Consider the following 27,864-nt stretch of genomic DNA (forward strand, 5'->3'; position numbering starts at 1 on the left):
GCCGTACGGCAGTGAGTTTGGGCTAGTGAAATTTCAAAATGGCGACTGGACGGGAACATGCAAATAAAGCCGGGGATATTTAAATCCCGGGCTTCATTTGCAACTCCGGTCGCCTCATTTGTCTACCTAGCTCGAATTTACGAGCTAATGTAGACATACCCTAGGGGATTTATGGGACTGAGCCCTAGCCCACAGTGAGCACAACCGTACTGGAGCATCTGCCATGGCCTGGGTGTGGTGCAGGGAAAGGATGTCCTGCCCGGTAGAGCAGAGGAGACAGGCTGGTTACAAGCTCTGGGAGTGAGAGCAGCAGCTGCCTTGGCGGTGGGTTCATGTTACTAGCTAAGGGTACGTCTAGACAGCGGTGCTATTTCGGGATACATCCGATAACCTGAAATAGCGGTTTCCATGTGTAAAAGGTGAAGCCTCCAACCCAGTTTGTGCCTGCACTTTTATTGCATTGTCAGCGCTACACCCGTGCTCTGAACCCTCGGCCCACGGTTGGATGAGAGTCCCACATCGGCTGTTCGCTATCCGAGGCAGGTAGGGGGGCTCGGGCCCTCTCTCTCTCCGAGCCTTGACCCATGTCCCTAAGGACTGGGGTCATGGACCCCGTCGGGTTGGTGGAGAAGTTTCCCACAATGCACCAACCCCAGGGCTTCTCAGTAGCCACGCCCTGGGTCGCTTCCTACCGCCTCGGGTCCTTGTTGGCCGGCTCTGTTCCTCCTCCCGATGTTCCTGAGGACAGGAGTCCGACCTCCCGCTCCGGGCTGCCTCCGCTCCCGGCTTCTCCTTCCCCCTCCGGGTCTGGTGGCAGTCTTTAAATGACCCACCGTACCTGCGCCGTGGCTGCTGGGGCCAACGTCTCTGCCTGGGCTGACCCCATCCCCAATGTCCGGCCGCACGCCCTGCTGCAGCTCGGCTGCGGCCGCTTCACACGCCTCGCAATGGTGCCACTGTGCTGCCACTGGCGGCTGTCCTGCCCAGCACACTGGAGATGGCACCGGGTGAGTCTATCCATAAGGATAGTCGAAATAGACTGTTTCGAAATAAGCTACGCAATGGGTGTAGCTTGAATTGCTTAGCCTCCTTCGAGCTACGTGGCGCTGTCTAGACATACCCTAAGTGACCTGCCCTGGGGGATGCAGACCCACTCTGGGTCAGACTCTGTCTTAGGATGAAAACTCAGAACTTCTCAGCTCCAAACTCTGTGTCCCCCCTTGCTAGACAGTGCAGCAGAGGGCCTGACTAGGCATGGGCGGGGTGATTGACTGAACCCCTCCCTGAGTGAACGGTGCTGTGGGCTGAGCTGGCTCCATGTCCCAGGGCTTTCCGCAGGAGGATGTGGAGGCTGAGCTGTCTTGAAACCCGACAGTCCAGTGGGCCCTCTACGCAGCCCCTTTCCCCCGTTGGTCAAGTGCAGAACAGCTGCAGTTCCCATTGTACAGACCGCAGCGCTGTTGCCAGCAGCAGAGGGGGATTTCCTCAGGCAGTGAGTGAGTCCTCGCCAACACTCCCCACGCACCCGGCTCGGGGGTCCAGTCGCTCTGCTGTTGGCATGCTGGCTGAGGCTGCTACAGCACAGCTGGCTCTCCACCACTCTCTCTTTGCAGCCAGGGCGGCAGGGAGCTAGAGACAGGGCTGAAGTACAATGAGGATTAGCCGCAGACAGCAAAATCAGAAAAGAGCACTGAGGTGTGAAAGCAGCATCCCCTGCCTGGTGGCTGTCTCACTGGCTGGCCAGCAATGGGGAATGCCAGCTCCTGGCTCTTACAAGGGGATATGTTGCCACCTCCATGGGAGAGGAGGCTAAATGCCTAGCCAGGGAGGTATGGAGTTCCTGTTTACCAGCCAGAAAGGCTCTTTCCTCTCCATGTCAGTGTGTCCTGGCTCAGCCCCAGGCCCCATGGATCTGACCAGGGTGGTGTCATTGCACCGTGGAGCCCAAAGCAGTTTGTAACAAGACCCCGGCCAGGCTGGGCAGGCAAATGCTCTCCTGCGAATCTGTGGGGAGGGAGATATGTGGCAAGCTCCCTCCCTGTGCGTTCTTGGACCCACTACTCTGCTGGTAGCGTGACTCTCAGTCCTGCTGTTGTTGACACTTTTCGGAGAAATTTCCCAATTCTTCCCCCCCCCCCCCCTCCTGCAGGGCAGGAGCTCGGGGAAATCTCAGAGGAGTCTCCTCCCACTCACCCCCCATTCTTTGGTCTTCCTTGAACGCTCTTCAAACATGAGGCCTTGGACTGCGACCTCCCTTCATTGCAGCTGAAGCCTGGGTGGGAGCCATGCTGGATCCAGTTATTAATGCTCTTAGATCAGCCAGAGGGATCCTGGCCAGCTACTCCCTAACTCCAGAGGCTGAAGCCCATGGCAGTCCGGGGAAAGCGCGGAGTGAGAACGGGACCTGACTGGCTCCAGTCTTGGCTCTAGCTCTAGTACCCAGTGCTGTCCCTGCAGCCTGCCCCCTGCTGGCCCCGAGAGGAAAAGAAGGGGACTTGGGAGGGAAGAATTTGGCCAGTTACACCTCCCCTCATGTTGGCAGTGAAAAAACTGCCTTCCACTCTTTGGGGCTCATTAAGAATTGAGGGGTGTGAGTAGCCTAGAAACTGCTATGGTAATTTTGGAGGAGACAGGGTGTGTTTGGGAGTTTTCAGAAACCTGTCTGTGGGTGTGTGTGTGTGTGTGTGTGTGGGTGTGTGTGTGTGTGTGTGTTCCTGTGGAACACAAGAACAGAACAAAGACATGACGCACCTAAGCATTGCTTAGAGAGGAGGAGCAGCCGAAATAATACAGGAGACAAGGAATCAATCCCCCCTTCCAAACAGGCTGGCTCCTGTTATCTTTTCTGACTTGGCAGGGGCTCAAAGCAAGGTGCACCATGTTCGATGGGGTGCAGGCCTTCTTCAGACACCCCCCTGACTAACCTGTTGTTTCCCACTTGATAATATAATCAAGAGCAAAGCAGCTTGTAGAGTCCTGGAGTGAGTGTAGGTTTTACCAGGGCGGAAGATGGAAGGGGAAGGGGTAAGAGAAAGGGTAGGGACAGGACCATTTGTCTGGCTTCTGGTGTTGTGGGGGTGTGGGTGGGCCTGCACTGGTGTCAGAAAGGCAGCTATATCTGATGTGTGTGGGGTGTGTGTCACGGGGTATACACTGTCCTGACTGCAGGTTCCCCGACTCAGAGCTTGGTTTCTGTATCTGACTCTGTCCTGCCGTGTGCTAACAAGGCAGCTGCTAGACTCATTCTAAAGGAGGCGGTGGAGCGAATGCTGTCACGTTAGCTGTTCAACCAGTGTGGTTCCCGGGGGCTGGGAGATTTGCCTGGACCAGGTGCTAGGGCTGTTCTGTGCTGGCTAGTGGAGAGGCCAGGGAGAACAGGACAGCAGCAAAACCCAACCATGTAGCAGTGCAGGACTCTGCCCTCCTTCTGGGCAGAAATGGAGGTAAAGGAGTTGGGTTTGCCTGGTAAAACCTGTGAGCCCAGTTCTCAGACATGGCAGCTGTAACAGAATCAGCAGGATCTAGGGACGCTCTAACTGGCAGGTAGCCTTCTGGCATTTGGGTCCTAAAGTGCCCATCTGAGTGAGTGCCTAGAAACCTGCCCCACAGGGAGAGAGAGAGGAGAACAGAGCGATGTGTGTGTCTCTGGGTGGCCTCTGAAGAGCATCTATGTTCCCATAGAACCTAGGCCCGTGCACACTGTGGGGAGACTTCAGTGACTCAAGGGGCTTGGATCAGGCCCTTTGGGGCAGCCCCTTTCTCTCGGGCTAACTGTATGAGCCAAATTGGCAAGTGAGCTTGGAATGGCTCTGGGCTGAGGGGAAATGAAGGGTCCCTTTCCCTCAGACTGTACTTCCTCGCCCTCCCCCCAGTCCCATCCCTGTGAAGGGAGGAATGCAGGGCTAAGAAACAGAGACTGGCGCTGATATGGGAGAGTCTCCAAACGGGTATTGGGAGTCTGTCTCTTGGGCCCCTTCGGAACTGGGCAACCCAGTGAGAAATATCCCCTGAAGCACAGCTCTCCGTGGGGCTTTGCAAGGCAGATTCAGTGGCCAACCAGGTCTTTTCCTTCTGGCTCCTGTGATTTCCTCCCCCCATGTTTATCTGAAGCCGTTTAGACATTCAGTTGAGCACGGAGCTAGGTCTGCTAACTCCTATAGTGAGTGGGGACTGCGGCGTGACATGCTGCCGTGAAACACCTCCCTCCATGGCTATGGAACTGGACAATCTGAAAAGAGCCTGGGTCTGGAGCTTGGGCTCTGAGGGCTTTTCACAGTGACAGCTACTAGGACCCATGTGGAATTGCCCCGTGCTCCTTGGGATTTCAGTACTTGGTTTAATTTACAAGAAAAATAAAACAGCTAAGAGGGAAGTTGCCGGAGTGTTCCTGGCAAAGCTTCTGCCTCTGTTATGTCCACCACAAATGCAAAACCATCTTACATGTTGCAGCACAACTTGTAGCACAACCAAGCACCATCGGCAATGAATTGATATGAGAGGGCTGGTACCAGTTAAATCACTGGCTAGCAGATCCTGGCATTTAGATATCAGGGTGGCCAGCGGTTTAGTGTGTGATGGATGTTTATTCGCATTCCCTCGCCAAGAACTGGCAATGGAGGTGAAGATCCATATGGCCTGGAGAAAGGACTGTTCATGTCTACAGCTCTCCCCATCTCAGTAGATATCCTAAGCATGTATTGTACCAGCGAAGGCTCCTGAAATGGAAGTAAAAGGCAAGCGGGTGAAGTACTCAAGTCCCATTTGCTTTCTCTCCGGTTCACCAGGATTGATTTGTCATTGTGTCAGTCAGTATGATGATCACATGGCAGAGACAACAAGACCTACTAGATCATAGGTTCCCAAACTGGGGCATGAAAAAATTCCGGGGGTGGGGGCGGGAGGGAGCATGAGGCAACCTAGCCCCCCCTCCGTCAATTCCCTCCTCCCTCCCAAGAAAGAGCCTGGTCCATCTGGTAAAAAAATTCAGAAAATAGCACGTGAAATGTCCGGTGTTTTCTGTTTCTCCTGGCTTGTGCATCCACTGGAACATGCACAGCTCAGGCTGGCTGGGGCCGGGGGAGGATGGAGCATTCCGGGGCAGACTTCAAAATGGCCACCTTAAAAAGGCAATGCCTGCTCTGCTCTTGAAAGGGCAACTTTTTTTTTTTTTTTTGGTCAACAACTAAAGGGGCCGTGGGTTTGTTTGTTTTTGTTTTTTGTTTGTTTTTTTTCACAAGAAGTTTTGCTGCTATTTTTGTTTTTCGGCCCCGGTCAGTTCCTTTTTTTTCCTCAACAAGTTTTGCTGCTATTTGGGGGTGGGTGAGGGTTTCTCAAAAATCAAAAAGGGGGTATGATGCCGAAAAGTTTGGGAACCACTGTACTAGATTATCCTGTCCATATACAAAACACTGAGCCTTCTACCCTGTTAGGGTATGTCTACACTACCCTCCTAATTCGAACTAGGAGGGTAATGTAGGCATACCGCACTTGCAAATGAAGCCCGGGATTTGAATTTCCCGGGCTTCATTTGCATAAGCGGGGCACCGCCATTTTAAAATCCCGGCTAGTTCGAACCCCGTGCCGCGCGGCTACACGCGGCACGGAGTAGCTAGTTCGGATTAGGTTTCTAATCCGAACTAGCTGTACTCCTCGTGGAATGAGAAGTACAGCTAGTTCAGATTAGGAAGCCTAATCCGAACTAGCTACTCCGTGCCGCGTGTAGCCGCGCGGCACGGGGTTCGAACTAGCCAGGATTTAAAAATGGCGGTGCCCATCTTATGCAAATGAAGCCCGGGAAATTCAAATCCCGGGCTTCATTTGCAAGTGCGGTATGCCTACATTACCCCGCTAGTTCGAACTAGAGTCTGTTGCATACCTAGTGTGTCTTGGCATTGTGAGTTCTGCTGGCTGTTATATGCTCTATCATTCGTCATGTGAAATACATTGCAGCTAAACTTGTATTTAAAGTTCTTCCCCTGTTGGAAACTTTTTTTAATGTAAAAAACATATTTTAAATGGAATGGGGTGCATATCGTATGCAGGGGCTAGAGTGTGAAGTGGCTATGACCCAAAAGGCAAACATCCAACACAGACAAGGCCTACATGCCCTTTAAAATGAAGTTGATTATCCCATGTAGACATTGCACAAAACTGGTGTCAGGACTGGATCTGAGACTCTTCTCTGCTTTCTCCATTAGCTGCCCCTGCGTTTTCAGAACGCCCGCAGGATGTGTCTGTTGAGATGGGGAAGAGCGTCCGTCTGGCATGTCATGTGGTGGGACATCCTCCTCCGCTGGTTTCGTGGTCCAGACGAGACGGCCAACCAGTCACTGTCCAGTCTGGTCTGTTGAGGAGTTCCAGTCATATGGCATCTGATGAACTCTTCATGGAAAGTAAGAGAACTGGGACTACTGGAGACCATTTGTGCATAGATGTATTAGTGTGTGCCTAGGTATGAGAGCTTAGTGCACATCTGGGTGTGTGCACATGTATTGCGTGGATATCTGGATGTGTGTACACATTGGCTGCATGTCTGGGTGCATGCAGTATTTTTGTGTATCACCTGCCAAAAGATGTAAAAATTGTTCTCTTGTGTAGTGTTGCATGTATGTTGTCACTGTGTGTACACACATAAGCATTTTTGTGGGGAATTGGACTAGGTCTTATGCCCTTGCTTTGTTGTATGATTTCTGTGTGTTTGCATCCTTTAGTAACTGCACTCTGAGGTGCCCTGTGCGTGTGCGCGCTTTCATAAGTAACTTTGCACAGGCTCATTGTCTCTTATGTTTGTTAGCCAGTGGCCCTATTTCTCCACTGCCCTGAACATGGTCTTAAAAGTGAGTGTGAGATAATAGAATCATAGAATACTAGAACTGGAAGGGACCTCAAGAGGTCATCAAGTCCAGTCCCCTGCATTACAGAAAGACCAAGCACCATCTGATCAGCCCTGACAGATGTCTATCTAACTTGCTCTTAAATATCTACAATGATGGAGGTTTCATAACCTCTCTAGGCAATTTTCTCCAGTGCTTAAACACCCTAACAGGAAGTTTTTCATAATGTCCTACCTAAACCTCCTTTGCTGCAATTTAAGCCCATTGCTTCTTGTCCTATCACCAGACATTAAAGAGAATAATTTTTCTCCCTTCCCCTTATGACACCCTTTTAGGTACCTGAAAGTTCTTAATACATCCCCTTCTCAGTCTTGTCTTTTCCAAAATAAAAAAACAGCAATTCTTTCAGTCTTCCCTCATAGGTCATGTTTTCTAGACCTTTAATCATTCTTGTTGCACTTTTCTAGACCTTCTCCAATTTCTCCACATCTTTCCTGAAATGTGAGGCCCAGAACTGGACACAATACTCCAGCTGAGGCCTAATCAGCACAGAGTAGAGTGGAAAATGACTTGTCATGTCTTGCTCACAACATTCCTATTAATGCAACCCAGACTGATATTTGTATTTTTGAAACAGTGTCACACTGTTGACTCTCATTTAGCTTGTGGTCCACTATGACCCCTAGATTCCTTCTGCAGTACTTCTTAGACAGTCACTTCCCATTTCGTATGTCTGAAATGGATTGTTGCTCCCTAAGTGGAATACTTTGCATTTGTCCTTACTCTGACTTTCACACTATTTACCTCAGACCGTTTCTCCAGTTTGTCCAAATCATTGTGCATTATAACTCTACCCTCCAAAGCACTTGCAACTCCTCCCACCTTGGTCTCATCTGCAAGCTTTATAAGCATGCTGTCAATGCCATTATTTAAATAGTTGATTAAGATGTTGAAAAGAACTGATCCCAAAACTGATCCCTGCAAAACTCCACTTATTATACCCTTCCAGCATGGCTGTGAACTGTTGATAACTACACTCAATGGTTATCCAACCAGTTATGCCCCATCTACATTGTATTGTTATTGATAATAAGGTCATGAGAGACTGTTATCAGATGCTTTACTAAAGTCTAGTTATACCACATCTACCACTTCCCCGTTATCCATAAGGCTTGAGATGCCGCTGTTCTGACTTGGTAGCATGGTACACCCTGTACCAGGGCTATCTCCTCTGCCTTTTGGATTTTCACAAGCTGGCTGGATGCTTTCCAGGTGTATAAGCATGAGTCTGTTGTTTATTAGGTCCCCTGCACCAATTCATCAGTACAGCCTTAGGCAGCAACATTCGAGTGGACATAAACTTGATTGTTCTTATTTGCTCATCAGCCTCCAGCCTCAGTGAAGCCACTGAGCACTGATCTCCCACAGAAGTCCACTTGGGGGAAGAAGCTGGTGCTTTGTAACAAGAGTGCTGAGTCACACCCCTAGCATAGTGACATGCCCCTGTCCCACCCTGTCATGGCTCCTTCCCCACTCTGGCATGATAAATGCAGAAGTGGGGGCCAGCAAGTGTACTCCAAAGCCTTATCTACCAGGATTTGGTATAAAACTTCCCCCAAAATCTTAAAAACCTAGATCTTGGGAATAAAACTTCCGCTGCCACCACCCAAATATTGATAAAGAAATCAGGGGAAAGATCATTTGGGAAATCTCACCCCTAAAATAAAAATCAGGACACACAAGTAACCAATGCCAGATTAATAAAAAGAAAAGAAAGAACTTTTATTATTACAACAATATTCCTGTTGCAAGCATAATGACTCGATGGAAAGGTAACAAAATATACTCACGGAGAAACTCCATGGGCCTAGAACTTAGTTACAAAGAAAAAACCAAAACATCTTTTAAACAGTGACAGATCTCAGATCCCATACCCAACCCTTAAAACAATAAAGCCTAACGAAACTACCTAAACTTTACCCTACTTACAGGAAATGGAGAATGGTGTCTTGGAGAGAGAGAGACATGCTTGTCCCTCTCTGTAGCTGCAGAGAACTCACCCAGAGAGACAAAAGGGAGAAAGGAAAAAACCCAAATTCCTTTGTCCCAGTTTGAAAGTCCTACCTACATTCCTACTGGTCACTCCACCTGGCTAGGTGTAGTTAACCCCTTAATCACCAGGCTGCTGTCTAACCCTCATAATCATGACACACCCACCTTGCACAGGTGTAAGGGATGATGCCAGACAGTGCAGGATTGCTTTTAAGGCAGCCCATTGGTTTGGTGAGGTGAGCTCTCTGGCAGAGCTCAGAGATAAAGCTGAACCTCTCTGCATTGCCTTGCTCAGACTGTCATTCTTCATCTACCCCAGGTGTGTCACTGGATGACCAGGCCGTCTATGTCTGCGAAGCACAGAATGTATTTGGGAAGATCCAGGCTGAGGTCAAGCTCATGGTCACCGGACATGGTCAGCAGTCTTCACTTTTGGGGTCTTCGTTATTAGCCTTGTCGCATTGCTGAAGCAAGTGAAAGCATTGAGCCGGGAGGCTGACTGTCTGCACGTCACTCCCTGCAATGATGGGAATGGCTGCAGCGTGGTTTCTCTTGTTCCACCCCAGGGCTCCTTTGGAATATGCAGCTCGGGAATTCCAATGGTTGTTGGCTCAGAATGTCCTTTGACATTTAGGTCCATGCTTTCCTGCCTCGAGATGAAAATTTACCCAGCTCTCTACCCCCACACGCTTGGGAAGACAGATAGGCTTTACGCCGAACCAAATTCCCAGACCTGAACTTGGGGGGAAATGAGATCCAGATAGAGATGTGGCTCTGGCCCATTTCTAGCAGCACTGTATAGTAGGGAAATTCCTCCGCATACAGGGATGTCATCAGTAGGGATCGAACTGGGACCTTCACTGCGCCAAGAATACAGGGTTCTGGCACGTCTGCCAAAAGATCAATTCCTTGTGCTGTAAATAACTGGGCTGTTAGTCACTGGGGCCAACCACTAGTGGGGGAACATGATCCCACATGAAGCCAGTGTATTTGTAAGTGTTCAGTAGTTACGTGCTCTGATGGGCTGCTAGTGGGTGCAACCATTCACAATAGAAATGTCCATAGGGCAGAGGTGGGCAGTAATTTTTGAAAGGGACGGGGGCCTTGGTTAGAAGGGGTGGGGCCAGGAGACTTTGCATGCTCCCCTGTCCACAGACCCTGATTGGCCTGGGGGCGGGGAAGCGCATGAAGTCTTTGCCCCCGGCCCTGCCCTGCAGGAGCGTGTGGCACCTAGAGAGAACCGCCAGCTGTTTTGAACAGTTGGTGGTTTCCTCTGGTGCTGCGCGCCCCTGGTGGGAGGGAGGAGACTTTGCGTGCTCCCGCGTCCCCGGGCTTCAATTGGCCTGGGGGCGGAGGAGCAGCAGAGCAGCTGTGGGCTGGATCAAAGGGCTTGGTGGGCCAAATCTGGCCCACGGAAGCTGTCTTGCCCACCCCTGCCATAGGGAATGACCCAACTATTCATACGCATGCAGATCCAAAGTTCCTCCCAGCAGAGGGCAGTGAGGAACTTGCATGAGAACAGAGTAGATGCTCTAACCTATGGCCAAATCCATAGGTATGAGGGTCGGCCCCTGTGGCTGTTCTGGCATGTACATCAAGAATTGTTTGTTTTCAGAGGCTGGATAAATAGAACCCTGCACTGATACAAAATTTGTGTCCATATCTGAATTTGTATCCACAACAATGAGCCATGGTCAGCCACATCCATGGATATCCGCTGATTTGCAGGGCTCTATGGATAAGACTCGTATTAATGATTTTTCATCTAGGGGGCTAATTTGTAAAACACTAAGAAGCAGAACGGTTGTCCTGGCTTCTTAAAACCAGCTTGTCCCCATTTAATGTAGCCTTTTCCTTCTCCAGTTGCCCCAGAGATAGCTATCGGGGCCCCCGTGATCCATGCCCGGGAGGGTCAGCTCGTCTCACTGCCATGTGTAATCCTGGCTGGGAAACCTCTTCCAGACCGACACTGGCTGAAGGATGGGCAGCCGGTGAGTGCTGAATCCCTTGTCTCAGTTGCTGAGTGGGGGGTGAGAATGGTGAGTCGAGCACTGTGGAGAAATCGGAGGGACGTTGTCTGCATAGCACTGGTTGAATTGTGCCACAACACTGTCATTGTGTTATTCAATGGGATGGTTCAAAGTGAGAGGTAGAAAAGACTTAGGAGAATATCCAGGCGATCCCCAGATGTTACCCCTCAGCCAGAGTTACCACTCCACGAGGAGTAATGGTAGTTCGGATTAGAGAGCCTAATTCGAACTACCTACTCCGTGCCGCGTGTAGCCGCGGGCACGGAGTCCGCACTAAGGGGGATTTAAAAATGGCGGCGCCCGGCAAGATGGAAATGAAGCCCGGGATATTTCAATCCCGGGCTTCATTTGCAACTTCGAATGTCTACATTAGCCACCCTAGTTCGAATTAGGGTGGCAGTGTAGACATACCCTCAGAGACTGGGGGCAGATGTACTGTCTCTCCTTTGTCATTGTGGGGTCCGTCCAAACCTCGGTTGTGTCTACACTACATGCCTCTTTCGGCAGAGGCATGTAGATTAGGGTTGTAGACAAAGTTAAACGAAGCTGCGATTTAAATGATCGCGGCTTCATTTACATTTACATGGCTGATCAGCTGTTTGTCGGCTCACTGCTAGTCTGGACGTTCCCCCTGTCGACATCAAAGCCCTTTGTCGGCAGCCCCGTTATTCCTCGTGGAATGAGGTTTACCGGGGCTGCCGACAAAGGGCTTTGATGTCGACAGAGGGAACGTCCAGACTAGCGGCGAGCCGACAAACAGCTGATCAGCTGTTTGTCGGCTCAGCGCGGCAGCCATGTAAATGTAAATGAAGCCGCAATCATTTAAATCGCGGCTTCATTTACCTTTGCTGAATAAACAAATCTACATGCCTCTGCCGACAGAGGCATGTAGTGTAGACGTACCCCTACTGCGCTCCGTTCATCTCCCCCAGGTCTTTGCAACCCCCTGGTGTTGGTTTCTCTGAGCTCCCTCCAGTTTGTCAGAGGGCCAGAACTGTGGCTGGTGCAAATTGCCACAGCTCTGTTAAAATCAATGGAGTCATGCCAGTTGGTACCAGCTGGGGATCTGGCCTTATATATTTTCTGAAGGCAGAAGGACAAGTGTGTGATGCTTGTTGAATTGACCATCAATCCTGACTCATGGTTTCTCTTTGTTCCCAGGTCATACCAAGCAGTCGCCATTCTGTACGCGCAGACGGAAGTTTCCATATAGACCCGGCATTCCAGGAGGATGCTGGGAAATACACCTGTGTGGTCACCAACACTGTTGGCTTTCACCGTCAAAACGTGACTCTCGTCATCCACGGTGAGCGGGTTAGATCTGGGCTTTACAGACTGCACATCTCTGTGTCGGCTTTGCATGCTGCTGTGTCACAGTGTGTGCAGGTGGCTGCTGTGCTGGATATTGGGTGCACACCTCCTCTGCCAGTTTCCTGCAGAGCACCCCGGAGCCTTTTGGGAGAGGCCTGGCTCTTGCCGCTGACTTAAAGGAGCAGTTATTCTATCTCAAGGGCTATGTCTAGACTACATGCCTCTGGCGACAGAGGCATGTAGATTAGGCTGCCCGGCATAGGAAAATGAAGCGGTAATTTAAATAATCGCCGCTTCATTTAAATTAAAATGGCCGCCGCGCTGAACTGATCAGCTGTTTGTCGGCTCAGTGCGCTAGTCTGGATGCTCTGCAGTCGACATCAAAGGCATTTGTCGACCACCTCGTTATGCCTTGTGGGATGAGGTGTACCGGGGCGGTCTCCAGAGGCATGTAGTCTAGACATACCCAAGGTGAGCAGAACCTGTGCTGTTAGAGCCGGTTTCCTTAGCAACTGTCAGGGGCAGCACTTTAAACTGAAAGCATGGCCGCGGCACGAGCCAGCGCTGCATGCGAACCACCTCTGTGAGGGGAGTCACAGCACTGGGAGTGCGGCTCCCAGCACTGCAGCCTGGTTCACACTGGTGTTTGATAGCGCTGTACCTTGCTGCGCTCGGGTGTGGGTGTGTGGGTGTGTTTTCACACCCCTGAGCCAGAAAGTTACAGAGCTGTAAAGTTAAAGTAATTTAGGACAATTCCTGTTATTGGGCAGCTCTGGGACATCTGACTAGCCTGGAAAAGTGGATTCGGTTCTGAACAAGTAGACTGTGGTGGCTCACTGACTCCAGCAAACTGGGGACTGTAAAACTCCTAGATGAGTTAACTGAAAGACATGGACGTACAGAATGTAGTGAGGCTTATGGGGCTGGCCATGCTGCCTAGACCAGCTCAGCTTGAAGGGTGGAATTCTCTGAAGGGCCCCACACTCCTAGCTGGGGCTAGATTTTCAGAAGCGCTCTTCTCCTGTGTGGGCACGTCTGGCCAGGAGAGCTGAGCTATTTTCGAAAGCTGTCCTCCCATAAGTAGCCAGATTTTCCAAAGGCCTTGGCATGGCCTTTTGAAAGGGACCTGGGTTCCCTCGAAAACCAGGCCACTCGCCACAGGAGCTACTGTTTGCTGAGCATGCTCACAGCTCTGACCTGGATTAGATGGCTAAGAGGGCGCTGAGATCTCTTGGCGCTGCGAGTGTGGAGCACTTGGAAATTGAGCCCTGAGCTCTGATCCTGCACTGCTGTTCTCAAGCAGTATTAAGGTGGGTGCTTCTCTCTTTACAGTTCCACCCAGCATTCAGCCAAGCCCTGCGCTCTACACCACCGACGAGGGGGTGGCTGTAGCCCTGCCTTGTAATGCCAGTGGAGTTCCTGCCCCCACCATTGTCTGGACAAAGGTAGGTGGAGGCTGCTGATGCTTTGTCAAGTTGGGTGGGGGGGGGGGGGGGGCAGAAAGATGACCCTTTCTTGGCAGCAGGGGCAGATGATCATTTTGCGGGGCCCAGGGCAGTCCAATTTCGCGGGGCCCCCCTTTGCCACGGCGCATGCGCGGGGCTTCTTGAAGCGCGGGGCCCGGGGCGGCCGCCCCGCCCTATATCTGCCCCTGCTTGGCAGTGTATTGGCGGAGGAATCTCAGCTTGCTGGCTGCTGCAGGGTCTCCGTGAGGAGGCGCCTTGTGATAGACGTCGACTGGTTCCCACAGGCTGCCATGGTGCTCCCTGCCTGGTGCAGACAGGGACTGGCCTGTGTCAGCTTGTCCCAGCTGGCTGTGGTTACCCCGGGGTTCCCCACTGAGGGCTGAGTCATGGCTAGCACAATGTGTCGACACAGCCAGGGAGACGGGCTTTCAGGCTGCCCTGTGCCTACCTGGCATGGAGCGAGTGCTTTGGAGCTGTGGAGATGGGTACTGCTGAAGAGATCCAGACAGAGAAGGGTTAAAAGCACCAGCCCAGCTCCTCTTTCCCTGTTTACCTCCCCCATCCCCTGGCTGGCTACTCAGTTAATTCCCCTGCTTTGTCTGTTCTTTGCCTTTAAAGGAAGGGGAGCCCCTTTCCTCCCGGAGCCCCCACTACCACATCTCCAGTGACGGGAGCCTCCTGATCCCCCTGCCCTCTGCTGGAGAGTCGGGTGTCTACGTCTGCACGGCCACCAACCTGGGGGGCTCTGCCCACCAGGAACTCCAGCTCTCTGTCAACAGTGAGTCGGCTTGCTTGGGGAAGACCCAGCCAAGGCCTTTTAAAATGGCCCGCAGAGCCTTGGGCTGACAGAAAGGGAGCTCAGGATAGGAACCTTGGGACTCCCTCAGCCTCTCCCTGGCTCTCTCCCTTCCCTGAGCCCCCTCTGCCCTGACAGAAAGAGACACTTTTCCAGTGAACGTTTCCTTCCCTTCCCTGATTGTGGATTGAGCCTCCAGCTCTCTCTAGGCATAGTGAGCAAGCCCCACCTATCCCTCAGGACTGTCACTGCTGCCAGGAGCTATTGCTCTGTGCCAGGGGCTTCTAGGGAATGTGCAGAGGCAGCGTGGTGCAGTGGATAGGGCATTGCTCTAGGAATCAGGGGACCTGGGCTATATTCCCAGCTCTGTGGCTGACTTGCCTGTAGGACCCTGGGCAAGTCACTTCGCTTCTCTGCACTTTCTTCCCCCCCACTCCACTGCTTGCCTGCGAGCGTAAGGAGTTTGGGTCTGGGGCTGTGTCTCCCTGCTAATATCCTGGGCCCAAGGCTTGGGTAGGGCAGTGATAATACAGACGGCCTGTGTCCCGAGGGGCTATTGCTGTGCATAGTGCAGCACTGCAGTGACGTAGCTCCGTGGAAGCCCATCTCCCTGCACCTTTCCCTGGTGCTAAATTCATGGAGTCAGGACCCAACAGCTCTTCAGCCTGGACGCCAATCTCACTTCCCCCTCTTTGTCCCACCAATGCAGCTAAGCCCAGGATTAGCAGCAACAGATCGCATGAGTCAACGGGACCAATAAGGATTTCAGCTGTGGTTGGGCAGGAAATGACACTGCCCTGTGTCGTTCAAGGGTACCCATCACCGCTGGTCGTATGGACACAGGAATCTCGGGCACTGCCTCTTACCACAGGAAGGTAAGGAACTGGCTAGAAGGTGCAAAGATGGGGAAACCCAATGGGCTCATTGTTAGGGGCCCTGTAGCTTTATCTGTGTTCTTCTTAAGATCTTGGGACCCTTTGTACACAGACGAGATTAGTAGCGACAGGCCAAATTAGCCCCTGCTGCGATTGCATCAATGTCAATGGATTTATGGTAGGAGACTGAAGTGGAATGGGGCTTTTCTACAAAGTCTTTCTAATGCATGTGATGCCCTCTCGGCCATGGAGGTGGTCTGATATGGCTGAGCAGTCTGCAGTGTTTCATTGGAAGGGGGCATTATCTAGTGGTTAGATCTGGGGAAGTGGAAGGCAGGAGATATGGGTTCCACTCTGTGCTTTTCCTGTATATGGGCGTGGCGAATTGCCTCAGTTTCTCTTTCTGTAGCAGAGGGGCAGTGGTTTTCTAGTGCAGAAGATGTGCAATCTGCATTGTTTCCTTGAATGTAACCGTCCATTTGACATCTGTGGGTGAAGGTTAAAGATTGGTACGTAATGTGGTTTTAAGTCCTATAACTGCCCAGCCTAAGCCAGGTGCCCTGTTAACACTGTCAGTAAGTGGGTGCAGCCGCTGGTTCCATCTGAGGGAGCTGGGACCCAGAGCTGGCATCTCACCAGGTTGGTGCCCTTGGAACTGGAAAGCTTTCTTTGCTGGTTGCTGTGAGCGGAGATTAGACTGTGCTTGGCTGGAGACATCTGCCACCCCCTAGACTCAAACGCTGAAGGATGATATCAGCAGTTGACACAGTCCTTGAAAAGAGCCAGAGAGAGTTCTTGGATTCAGCCCTGCCAGCCCTTGATCCTAACATCTGTCTGGAAGGAACATCTGCTTTCAACCCGCATTAAGCCGAAGTGCATACACCCCTGGATACGTATGGGGCTTAAGTTGCACATATGTCTTGTGGTGGGGGAGGAGGCTGCTTTTCATGTCCCATCCTGGCACCCCTCCTCCTTCTCCCCCCCGCCCCCCCCCCGCCTTCGGCACATCTGGCTTTGTGTGCATTCCTGCTGGTGCTGTCATGGTTACGTCTAAGGTAGCGGAGCAAGGGAGAAATGTTCTCAAAGCTAATGCCAGGAATGTTTCTGGAGCCAATGGAAAGGTTGGGTGATGTGATCTGAATGTGCTTAACTCAACCCCTGCGACAGCGGGGCTTGTGTGCCAAGAGCCTGTTGAAGTGTGTTTTATTGTGGGTCAGCAGAGTGCTCGGGGCAGATCTACTGCACAGCTAATCCCTGCTTAGTGTGTGTTGTGACTCTTAGCTGGGATTGAATTAAAATACTATCATCCTCTGGCCAAATAGCTGTGAAAAGCCTCCTTCACACATGCATGTATCACTCCGGTTCCTCCAGGCTGTAGCTGGGCTCTTTGTGTTTGGCTCCGTACAGAGCAGGGGGTGTTCTCTGAAGACCACAGAGACCAACATGAAAGCCACTGGGTTACCTGAAAGGTATAGGTTGAACCTCCCTGATCCTGTGCCCTCAGGACCTGACCAGTCCTGAACCAGGAAATATGTCAGGCCCGGGGAGATCAATGTTGGCCCCTCCACTCCTGGCTGCCAGGAGCTGGGCACTCGGGTTTCACTCCCTCGGGGTGCTGAGGCTCTGCTCCTGGCTGCCAGTCCTTGGGGTGGCGGGGCTCTGCTCCCTTAGGTTGCTGGGACTCTGCTGCCAGCAGCTGGGGCTCCAAGGCTTTGCTCTTGGCCACCAGCTCTGGGGCTCTGCTCTTCTCTAGTCCGGCAATGCTCCTGGCTGCAGCCCACCGGCTTTTCCCCATGAGTGCTCCAGCTCCGGAGCACCTCTGGGGATCACTGATGATGCTGGACCAGGGGTGCTGCAGGACTAGGGAAGTCAAGATTATAGAGGTTCAACCTATCATTCAATCTAAAGGCCCAGTTGGGGCAGCTGGGCACCAAACCAGGGCTCCAGTTGACTGTGAATAGTTGAAAGTGCTCAGCGTGCTACAGGATTTTTATTGCCAAAGCTAATGTGTCCCCTGCTCCCACGAGTAGCCTTCGTTTGCACAAGGATCTGGCTCTAAGCCTTGTGAGCCTCTGAAAGCAAACCCAGGGAGCGCTGCAGAGGAGGGGGCTCCCTGTGCGAGGGTTGCGCGGTTCTGCGACAAGGATCTTGCCTGGAACATACAAGAGAGTCTCGACCAGGGCATGGTCTTCGCTTGAACCTTGAATAACTGATGTGCTTGTGCCATCCGTGCGTGATCCCTGCTCGTCTGCTGCTTTGGCAATTGCCTGGGGTCTGCTTCTGCAAGTTCAAGGTGAGCTGAGGCGCGGAAGCGCCACGATGGAAATATCTGGGCCTGAAAGTGCAAAACGGACAACTTGTTTGTCCTCCCAGCAACAGCTTGGGCCAAATTTCAGCTCCACTGAAATCAGAGGAGTATAACTCTGGTTCCAGGGTGGAGAGAGGCCTTTTGTTTAAGAAAGTAAAATCTGATTGCGGCTGGCTAGCTGCAGGGAGTCCCAGGGAAGCCCCACCAACAACCTGGGCATCCAAGGAGAAGCCATATAGTGATGCACATAGAGCAGAGAAGGCTGCAGGGTAACCAACCGCTCCCAGTCTCCCTGATTTCTTGGAGGCTTTTCTAGACACTCCCATGAGCTAGTATCTGAGCCCCTCATGCTCTCAGTGCCTCTGTGCCATCATCCCCATTGTACAGGTGGGAGACTGAGGCACAGAGAGGGGAAGTGTCTTGCCTGAAGTTTCCCAGGGAGTCTGGCAAAGCAGGGACTTGAACCCTAGTGCCCCAACCACTGGACCATCCTTCTTTTTCTGACTTCATCCACTGGCTGTCTCCCATGAGTGAAATAGCTGTTCAGTCCCTTATGGCATCCTCATGTAAATTAGTGGTGGATCCTGGGCCAAACCCCTGCATTTCAGACTCTCCCCCACGCCCCCCAACTTCTCCAGTGTCCGATCTGGATCCTGATCCCATGTTGACAGGCCAAACCAAAGTCCTGACTGAATGTCAGTGCTTGGGCCAGTCACTACAGATACGCAGCTGATTCCTTTTCTCAGCAGGCAGTTATCATTGCATAGGCCTGTGCCTTCCTCCAGGGGTAGGAGCTGATGTTTTTGTGTGCGTGGGGGGATGTTGAAGGAGGGGAGAAGGAGAGGGTTGCGGGTTCGAGTCCCGGGTCCCCTGGTCTAGTTGGCTCTCGTCAGGCGGAGCTGGGGCAGGCGGGCTAAAGGGCCTACCTGCGGTAAGGTGGGTTAGTGTCATAGTGAGAGAATCTGCATATGAGAATGAAATCTAATGATGGAGACTTCATTGAGGAAACTTTCTACCAAACTCTCCTCTCGCCAGCCTGCGGTCTTGGAAACTGCCAGTTGACTGGTTATTCATGGGTGGAATAGTCATATACCACTCACCCAGAGATGTTTCCCTGTGTCCAAATGTTGGGGAGCTGCCACCTTGACAGGTGTTTTATTGTAAGTCCTGCCTGAGTGGGTGGGTGGACCTCCCATCTCTGTCTCCCACCTTTCCCTGCCTCAAAGCCCTGCATTGTATCTTAAGTCTTGGAAAATTATCTTCCCAGGAAGAAATTCCTTGGAGTATATTGGTGATGATCTACAGCACTTGGCCTGAGTATGGTAATATATTGGAAGTAGGAGGTAATTGCTTTTCATTTCATTGCTCCATAGCAGACACTAATGGTTTATTGTTTTTCACCTTCCACTGTTTTTTTCCCATTAAGTTAATCTTAATGGACTAAATTCATGCCTACTGTATTTCCATTTACTTCAATGGAGTAATGTCCGGGTTGAATTTGGTGCAAGAGCTTCGCACTGTTTCAGCTGACACTGAAATGCAGCTGTGTCTGGGCTGGAAAGTGACAGCTGTTTAACAGCACACAATACCATGGAGCAAATGGGCTTTAGATATTTTTTCTCATATGCAGCAGGATTTGCAAAAGTAGGAATTAAATGCAGCAAATGTGCAGGGACAGCAGCAGTTCTGGGCACAGTAATAGCCTTATCTGTGGCAGGATGTGAGATTTGAGACAATTTCTGTTTATACGGTTTAATGTTGGCAGGCCAAATTCATCCTTCAGTGAAATCAGCAGAGCTGAGTCTGGTTACACTGAGGAGTCAAGAGTTTCTCCATCAGTGCGGGGAAGAGCCTGTCTGGAGAGAGATTGGATCTTGCTGTCAAGCACCATTCACTTTCCTAGGTTCATACTGATTAAGCAAATCATGGTTAATCCTCATAAGCTGGGACCTCTGTTTAAACTGTCTTAGCATCCTAACAGGATGCTCTTTCAACATTGGATCATTGATCCTTGGTCCTGGGGTTAATAACAGGGAACGTGACTCCCCGTCTTACTGTTTGTTAAAACTCCCCTTAATTTTTATCCTCCTCCTAAACAGCAACAATTGCTGCATGGAAGGAGCCTTGATTTAACTCCTCCCAGCGGAGCTTTTCCCCTCCTCGTTCTCTTGTGTCTGAGTTCCTTTGGCCGCGTTCAGTCTCCCCGACACTTTCCCCCTTGGCTCTGCTTGTTGCCTGGGGACAGCTCCCTCTCATTGCTCGCTGGGTTGATGGATGGGAGCACACAGCAAGGAGTCTGTGGATGTGGGCTGTGGTGATGTCACGTCTGCAGGATCCCTGACAAAGGCAGGGTCACAGCTGGCGGGGAACGTGTGGTCAGCTCCAGCTGCAATAGCTCATCTCCAGGGGCAGCTCAAGTAGCCTCAGGAATGACCCCCGTCCAAGGGCAGCTCCTTGTGATGCTGTCTCATGCTAGCTTGGCTTCGGCTTTCCTCCTTCATCTGGAAGAGCTGAGCATGTTGAGCCAAGCATGGAAGCATCTCACCACAGATGAGAGCCCCGTGGGCCTCCTAATTCCCTGAGGACTGTTCCCCAGTCAATGCTCATCTGGTGCATTGTGCATCTGGACTTTGGTGTTTGTTTCAAGGACTCGGCATACACTCCCCTCTTGTGTCCCCTGCTGCCTGGCGCTTAGACCCTGCCTAAGGGTTCAGGGCAACTACGGCTGAGTCTTGTTGACTCTGCTCAGGATATTGCTGGGTTGGAGGGTGACTCGGGGGCAGAAGGGGCTGGCGGGTGGCAGAGGAGGGATGCCGTAAGAGCTGTGTTTGGAGGACAAGGTTCTGCTGAGGGTGGTAATTTGGTGCTGGCCCCAGGCAGGGAGGTATATATGGCCTCTGGAGGTGGGCTGTCTTCAGAGTGAGTAGGAACCTCCCCACCTCACACCATCAGAGACTGCAAGTTCCTCAGGGCAGGGGCTGTGTCCGTGCAGTGCTGATGGTGCTGACTGTGCTCAGGCAATAGGATCCTTTCCTGGTTGCCCTAACAAACAACAGGAATACTCCTTGGGTGCTGACTGTCAAGGGTTCCTCCCTGGCTCTGATGCTTGTCGTCTTTCAGCAACGTACAGCTTCTGGCTGCTGAGAGAACTGCAAGGAGACCCAGGCAGAGAAGGGACCATGTGCTGTTCTCTCAGCTCCGGCGGGCTTCCCTTTAGGGTGATCGTCATGCCCTGGTTGGTTTGTTCTTTTCTGATCTAGGTACAGCATCCTCCCTTCAGGCTCCCTCCGATTGGCTGAGCCCAGGGTGACTGACAGCGGCCTTTATACCTGCATGGCAATGAACCCAGCTGGGAACACCTCGCTGAGCTACCACCTGGAAGTCCAAGGTACCTATTCCAGCAGAGCCTTTTGTCATGTGGGAGGGTCTGTCGCTGCCCATGGAAGGCAGAGGTCATGGAGTGTGTATGTGGAGGTATGGGGATTGCACGAGGAGAAAGGGCTCACATCCTACACGCCCTTTGCCTGCTGTGCCCTAGACTGGAAATGCCCAGCAAGAAGCAGGAGGCCCTTGCAGGGTGATGGTTTCCCATCATGGGGGATACTTGGAGCTGCCTGTTTCACCTCCCAGCTGACAAGGGAGTGCGTGTGGAGCCCATCACCTTGGCTTTTGGGCATCAAGGGGAAGAGGTAGCAATGTTTGGAGATGAAAAGAGGGGGCTCGGTTTAAACTGGGCTAGTGATTCAGAGTCTGGGGGAGCCTCCTAGGGTCACTTCTCTTGGTATCTACTTCACATCCTAGGAAACGTCACTGGTTCCCAGCATGGGCCAGGCTGTCCCTTTGCCCCTTGTTATGCCCCAGGCTGGTTCCTGTGCATTAGACCTGATGTGTTTGCTGTTGGGTCTTTCCCAGCTGGGCGTTCTGTGCCACAGTGTTGCTTACAGTGAATACAGGGGCTTGAGGATCCTGCTCCCCTCTGCTCAAAGAATAACATCCCTGCTCCCTAACGCAGGGTGGGCCAAGGGCTCTTGGTTAGAACAGGGAGTGAAAAAGGGGCGTCGGCCTCCGGTCCAGCTGGGAAATCGATTGCTTAGAAAGTGGCTTCCAGCAGCAGGCTGGAAAGGTCGGAGGGGGTGGAGGGGGGGGGACGCTCAGGGACAGCTAGAGCGGAGAGAGCACGGCTTGAGGAAAGCCATTTAGAAGCCAGGGCCATGTCGTTGGGTGCACTGGCAGCACTTCATCAGGCAGCAGGCAGGGCCCTTTCCCAGACATGCTGCCTGCCCCCAGCTGTGTCACAGTCACCGCAGCTGTGTCACCCCATCTGTGTCACTGTCACCCCATCTGTGTCACTGTCACCCCATCTGTGTCACCCCATCTGTGTCACTGTCACCCCAGCTGTGTCACCCCAGCTGTGTCACTGTCACTCTAGCTGTGCCACCACATCTGTGTCATAGGTACTGACTCTGTGGGTGCTCCAGGGCTCAGCACCCACTGGCACCCAAGCTCCCCTCTCTGTCCTCTTTCCCCAGTGCTTCCCACCCACCAGCATCCCTGCTGATCTATTCTCAGCACCTCCTGTGGATGGTGTTGAGAGGTTCTGGGAGGGAAAGGAAGGAGCAAGGATGCACTGTGCTCAGGGAGGAGAGTGTGTGGCAGTTTGAGGAAAGGGGTGGAATAGGGGTGGGACCTGGGGCAGAAAGGAGGGGCTCAATTCACGCACCCCCCCCCCCCGCTAAATCAGAAGTTGGCGTCTCTGGTGTCCCTTGAAATTGGTCATCAGGTCACTTGTTTAGAGAGGTTCCAGGACACAGCCAGTTAACTTCCCAGTGTTAATGAACCCTAGTGTCCTTCTTAGAGGGCAACCCGCCCTGGGCCAGTGCTACTGCCCTCTGAGACCAGTGGGAGCTGTGCTTAGCGCTGGAGCCCGGCCCACACCACTGCTTGTGTGTCAGTGCAGCCCCATGGACGGATGGAGTCTCCTGACTAGACTGGCACGGTCGTGAGCCAGTGGGCTACGTGAGGGCTGGACGGGGGCCTGTGTACAGCAGCTGCTAACATAATTATCCTGCTGCTGGCCCTGAAGCATTGCAGGCAGAACATGGAAAGGGATGACTGTGCCTCGGAGTTAGAAGGGCAGGAGACATTAAAGCCATTAAGGAGCCACCATCTGCTGTCCTGACTGGGTCTGGGTGTTTGTTTCATTGAATCCTAGGATCCCAGGGCTGGAAGAGACCTCAGGAGGTCGTCGAGTCCAGCCCCCTCCCCAACGAAATCATCCCAGCCAGGGCTTTGTCAAGCTGAGACTTAAACATGGTCATCGGATTTCTTTCTATTCCCTTGTCCCTATCATGAGTCCATAGACTGGGCTCCCCCCAGTGGTGCCCATGGCTCGAACCTACTTCATCTACGCAGTGCCGATGGATGGCTCCCCTGCTCTACCAGGCAAGGTGGAGCTGGCACCATGCTCTCTATGAAGGTGTAAAGCCCCCTTGTAGTTTGGTGGAGGGTTCCCTTGTCACTTGTGCTGGGAGAGCCCGTCCAAGATTCTTCAAGAGGCAACACTCTGACTTGGGTTTCTACTCACTGTTCATCCGTTTTGGGGTGACTGAGGCTGGCCAGAGTCGGGCTTCATGTCGGTGAGGTGCCCTGTGTCACTGCCTGCTTTAAAAATAGCTCAGTGCTGAGTGTTTGAATGTGCACAAACACTCTGCATGTTCAGCCGAACAGCAGCATGTCCTGGCTCGGGTCTCGTGACCCACCCAGCTGCAGCAGCATGGGCCAGGCTGGGACGATGGGGTGGCTGTGTTTGTAAGGAGCAGATACGGTCTGTGGCTGGAGGGATCTGGGGGAGGAGAATGCTTTGCTCTGAGCGGGTTCTTGTGCTTAAGCACTCTTCAGAGTCCCATTGTGCAGGGTCCCTGGAAGCCCCACGTTTTACAAAGGGGGAAACTGAGGCATGCAGCAGTTAACAGCTATTGCCCAAAGTCCCACAATGAGTCCAGACTCCTGGTTTGCTGGTTCTCCCTCTCACACCGCGGTACACTATAGTTTGCACCTGGAATAGTGGTTTTGTTGGCCGGTGTCTCTCACAAAGTGGTGAGGCTGCCTGAGGCCATATGCTGATCTCAAGCATTGCCTGTAAAGCCAGCTGTAAATGCTCACATGGCCGGGGGCCTTCTTTCCATTCAGTAACATCCACAGTGGCCATTAGATCCAAAGGGTAAGGCAGGGAAGCCCTCCCCTCTCTGTTTCAGCCCAGTAGAGGCCTTTGTCACTGTGAGAGAGCAAATCCACCTTCTCTCGCCAGCACCACTACATGTCCCCACATACACACCCATCTAGAATGGCTCAGTCCTCTCTGCAGAAGCTTTGTTGAAAGAGGAGCTGATCTTGCAGCAGTCTCAAGCAGCCCCTTTTGGAATGGAAAAATACATGGCTAGAGCTGCCACAAAGAGGGCACTGGGGCGTGACCCCTCCTGTAGTGACAGGGTAAGGGGGAAGAATAGCTCAGTGGTTTGAGCATTAGCCTTCTAAACCCAGGGTTGTGAGTTCAATCCTTGGGGGGTGGCATTTAGGGATCTGGGGCAAATCTGTCAGGGATGGTGCAGGGGACTGGACTAGATGACCTTTAAGTATCCCTTCAGCTCTATGAGGATAGGTATAGCAGCATATTAAATAAATGAAACACTGTGATGATGTTTGAAGCAGAGAACATGGGCTCAGGACTCCTGGGTTCTAGTCCTGGCTCTGCTACTGAGAACTTGGGCATGTCATTTTACTTCTTCCTGCCTCAGTTTCAGCCTCCTGGTATCTAATAATACTAACCCCACCCAGAGTCTGAGATCCCTGGCTTGGAGGAGAGTCTAAGATCTGTTTACATTGCTGCTTGGCGGGCTCCCCTTCCCCTTTGTTATTTTTATTTCAGTGCCTCCTCGCATTCAGCCAGGCCCCAAGGTTCTGAAGGTGCTAGTGGGTCACACGCTGGACCTGCCCTGCCTGGCTCACGGCAATCCAGTCCCCAAGCTCCGATGGACCAAAGATGGCAGCCCGCTGAGGGTGGGCGACCAGGATTTCCTAGAGGGGCCTGATGGGGCCATCAGCATCCTGGACGTGCGGGTCTCTGATGCAGGGTGGTACCGGTGCATTGCGGCCAGCAGCGCTGGAGACGATGCCATTGAGCTTGTGGTGGAGGTGCTGGGTGAGTGCTGAAGTGTGGGTGGGTGATGTGGCAGTTCCACTGCACTCCGTGAGGTAACATGCTGCTGTGTAATGGCTGCCATCTTGCCCCACCGTAAGGAGTGAACCGGGGAACCTCCACAGCTAAAGCTCTGTAGCTGGGGCTGTAACAGACTGGTGTCCGCCGGGTCAGGCACAGAACAGGCCTGTCAACGCCCACTGGCCAGTCACGTAGTATCCTCAGGCACAGTCTGCAGTTTGGGGGTAAAGGTGCAGGGGTAAAGGAGAGTGAGGTGTCTCCTCCAGGCAGATTAAGATGAAATGGGGCCCGGGTCCTTCCAAATTCCAAGGTGCCCTTCCTCTCCTCTCTCTTTCCACATGGATGGAAGGTCTGATGCTGCCACACGCCGCCAGCAGGTCTTTGGGCTGAATCCTCCTCGGACAGAGCGAGTAAGCACCTGTCTCAGCCCAGCTGGGTGGGGTGTCTTTGGGGGAGCCCGGAATCTGGTGCTCCGAGGATCCTGCCTTGATCCTGGCTCCCACTCTAGCTCCTGCCAACCTGACTAACATCCAGGATCTGCAGCGTTCCTACCCTGCTCCTCTTTCCCTGAGACGAGTCTGCAAAGGGGCCAGACCTCAGGGGACCAAACTCTCCTCTAGGGGATTAGGCCTGAGAGTCACAAACGGGACCAAATAAACCATTAGGGCAACTTGTGTCCCCTCCAGAGCCCCCCCACCTGAACGACAGTGCAGATGTCCTGCTAGAACGAGTACTGCATGAGAATGTCACTCTTCCCTGTGCAGTGAAAGGTAAGAGACCAAGTCCTTGAGCTGTGGGGAGGGCTCTAGAATAAGGGTATGTCTACACTACAAAGTTAGTTCGAATTAACTTTGATAGGCGCTACACTAGCGCTCCGCTAGTTCGAACATAATTCAAACTAGCGGAGCGCTAAGTTCGAACTAGGTAAACCTCATTGTACGAGGACTAAGCCTAGTTCGAACTTACTAGTTCGAATTAAGGGGTGTGTAGCCCCTTAATTCGAACTAGTGGGAGGCTAGCCCTCCCCAGCTTTCCCTGGTGGCCACTCTGGCCAACACCAGGGAAACTCTATTGCCCCCCTCCCGGCCCCGGATCCCTTAAAGGGGCACGGGCTGGCTACGGTGCCCGTGCCAGGTGCAAGCCTGCCAGCACCCAGCCAGCAGACCCTGCACCTGGCACGTCTCGAGCCAGCCACCCGATGCCCCCCAGCCCCCCCCCTCTTCCCGGAACCAGGCTGGCGGCTCCCGGGAGCTTGCCCGGGACCGCAAGAGGCGGGCACCCGCCTGGTCAAGTGCGGACATCGTGGACATCGTCCACGACCTCTGCACTAGGCACAGGAAAGTGTCCGTCTAGGGCAGGAGAGCTGCCAGCCTGGCCACCCAGGAGCAGGTGTGCATGAAAATCAGGGTGGTCCACTGAGACCCCCGACCCTGAGCCCTGAGCTTACAATGGCCGTCCTGGGTCAGACCAAAGGTCCATCTAGCCCAGCCCTAGAGACCCTGGAGGACCCTTTTGGGCAGTGCTGGCTCCTTTCCCTCCTCTCCAGCTGCTTCTGTAGGAGCTTGGGCTCTTCTTTGCCCAGAACAGTCTGGGTGCATGTAAGAGCAGCAGGAAAGGAGACAGTCTTGGTGCCCGCTGGGCAGCTCTGCAAGGGGGGGCACCACAATGGCCAGCGGGAGGGCAGACGGTCCCATGCTGTATGGGAGGGAGATGCTACAAGTCACTCGCGCTAGGAAGGTGTGGTGCTTCTTGCAATGAGAATATTCAACCACCCCTGTAAGTCAGGGGCACCCCAGGAAACGGGGTGATAACAGTGTCTCTGGCCTCAGGGTACAGCCATCATGGCATGGCAAGGGTCTGCCCTGGGGGAGGCATGTCAGGCAATGCTCTCTGGGGGGGATGGCAGGAGGGGATGCAGCCCCCTGTCCACCTGGGAGATTGTGCTATTAGCTTCCCCTTAGCTGAGCCTGGTGCTGCAGGGGAGGGAAGGAGTTAGGAAGTAAACGTGTACCTGGAGCGCCTCCTAGTGGCTGTCAGCATGGTGTGCACTGGCAAAGGTTGGAGACCACCAGCTTGTTAGGGCTCTAGGAGTAACTTCTGGTTGTACAAAGCATTTCACATGTGGGCTGAGCTGGCCACTGAAGCCAGTGCTGACAGGGACCACCAGCGGCACTATGGAACTGGGATTGGCAGTCACGGGCTAAGCAGCCGGAGCCAGCTACTGCCCAAGATAGGACTCAGATGGCTCCCCCTTGGTCTGAGCACAGCCCTACGATTTAGGGGTGTCCACTGAAATCTCGATTTTGCAGGCAGCAGCTGTTCCTCTAACAGGTGTTACCCACCCTGCGGCTTCTACTTTGCCAAACGTTGGGGTGTGGGAGTGTGACTGGGGCATCGAGAAATGGGCATCTGTGCGAGTCGCTCTTGCCTAGCAGGAGCTGCAGCTGGCTGGCCCACACTCCCCTGCCTTGGCTGTCACACAGGCGTGCCGAAGCCGTCTGTCCTGTGGCTGAAGAATTCTGCTGAGCTCTTGGGCAGCTTCCCACGTCCCTTGGTGCTGGAGGAGGGCTCCTTGGTGATCGTCTCTGTGCTGCCCAGCGATAGTGGAGACTACACGTGCTGGGCAACCAACGAGGCCGGCTCTGTGCAGCGGAGAGTCAAGCTTGTGGTTTATGGTGAGAGGAAGCTGCATGGAGGGAGCAGATCCCGGTACTGGGAGGTGGAGAGGAGGGTTGTCCAGTGCGGGGGGTGGCAGAATGGGCCCATATCCATTTCTGATATCCCAGTCCTAATTGTACTCATCGCCTACCCTGGGGAACACTAGGTCACTTGCCTTCTATGCCTGTGTCATGTGGGGAGAGGGGCGGACAGGCAGAGGGGTGGCAGGGACAAATGAATTGGGAAGCTTCAGGCATCATGTTAAAGCCACAAGCCGCCAGTGCTGGGGCAAAAAGGGTCTCCTGGACAGCTCCTCCCA

At 52.9% G+C, this 27,864-nt stretch overlaps 1 protein-coding gene across 1 annotated transcript in view; it reads left to right on the top strand.

Moving 5' to 3' along the window:
• HMCN2 (hemicentin 2) overlaps positions 1-27,864 on the top strand; it is a 133,419-nt gene that overhangs the window by 35,523 nt on the left and 70,032 nt on the right. The window contains exons 16-26 of the mRNA XM_075906051.1: positions 6,198-6,392; positions 9,205-9,300; positions 10,749-10,876; positions 12,077-12,221; positions 13,559-13,671; positions 14,311-14,470; positions 15,198-15,363; positions 20,932-21,059; positions 24,597-24,869; positions 25,574-25,657; positions 27,371-27,562. Coding sequence (XP_075762166.1) covers positions 6,198-6,392; positions 9,205-9,300; positions 10,749-10,876; positions 12,077-12,221; positions 13,559-13,671; positions 14,311-14,470; positions 15,198-15,363; positions 20,932-21,059; positions 24,597-24,869; positions 25,574-25,657; positions 27,371-27,562 — 1,680 coding nt within the window. The remainder of the gene's footprint in view (positions 1-6,197; positions 6,393-9,204; positions 9,301-10,748; positions 10,877-12,076; positions 12,222-13,558; positions 13,672-14,310; positions 14,471-15,197; positions 15,364-20,931; positions 21,060-24,596; positions 24,870-25,573; positions 25,658-27,370; positions 27,563-27,864) is intronic.

The sequence above is a fragment of the Pelodiscus sinensis genome, chromosome 22 (genome assembly GCF_049634645.1).
Source record: "Pelodiscus sinensis isolate JC-2024 chromosome 22, ASM4963464v1, whole genome shotgun sequence".
Classification (NCBI taxonomy): domain Eukaryota; kingdom Metazoa; phylum Chordata; order Testudines; family Trionychidae; genus Pelodiscus; species Pelodiscus sinensis.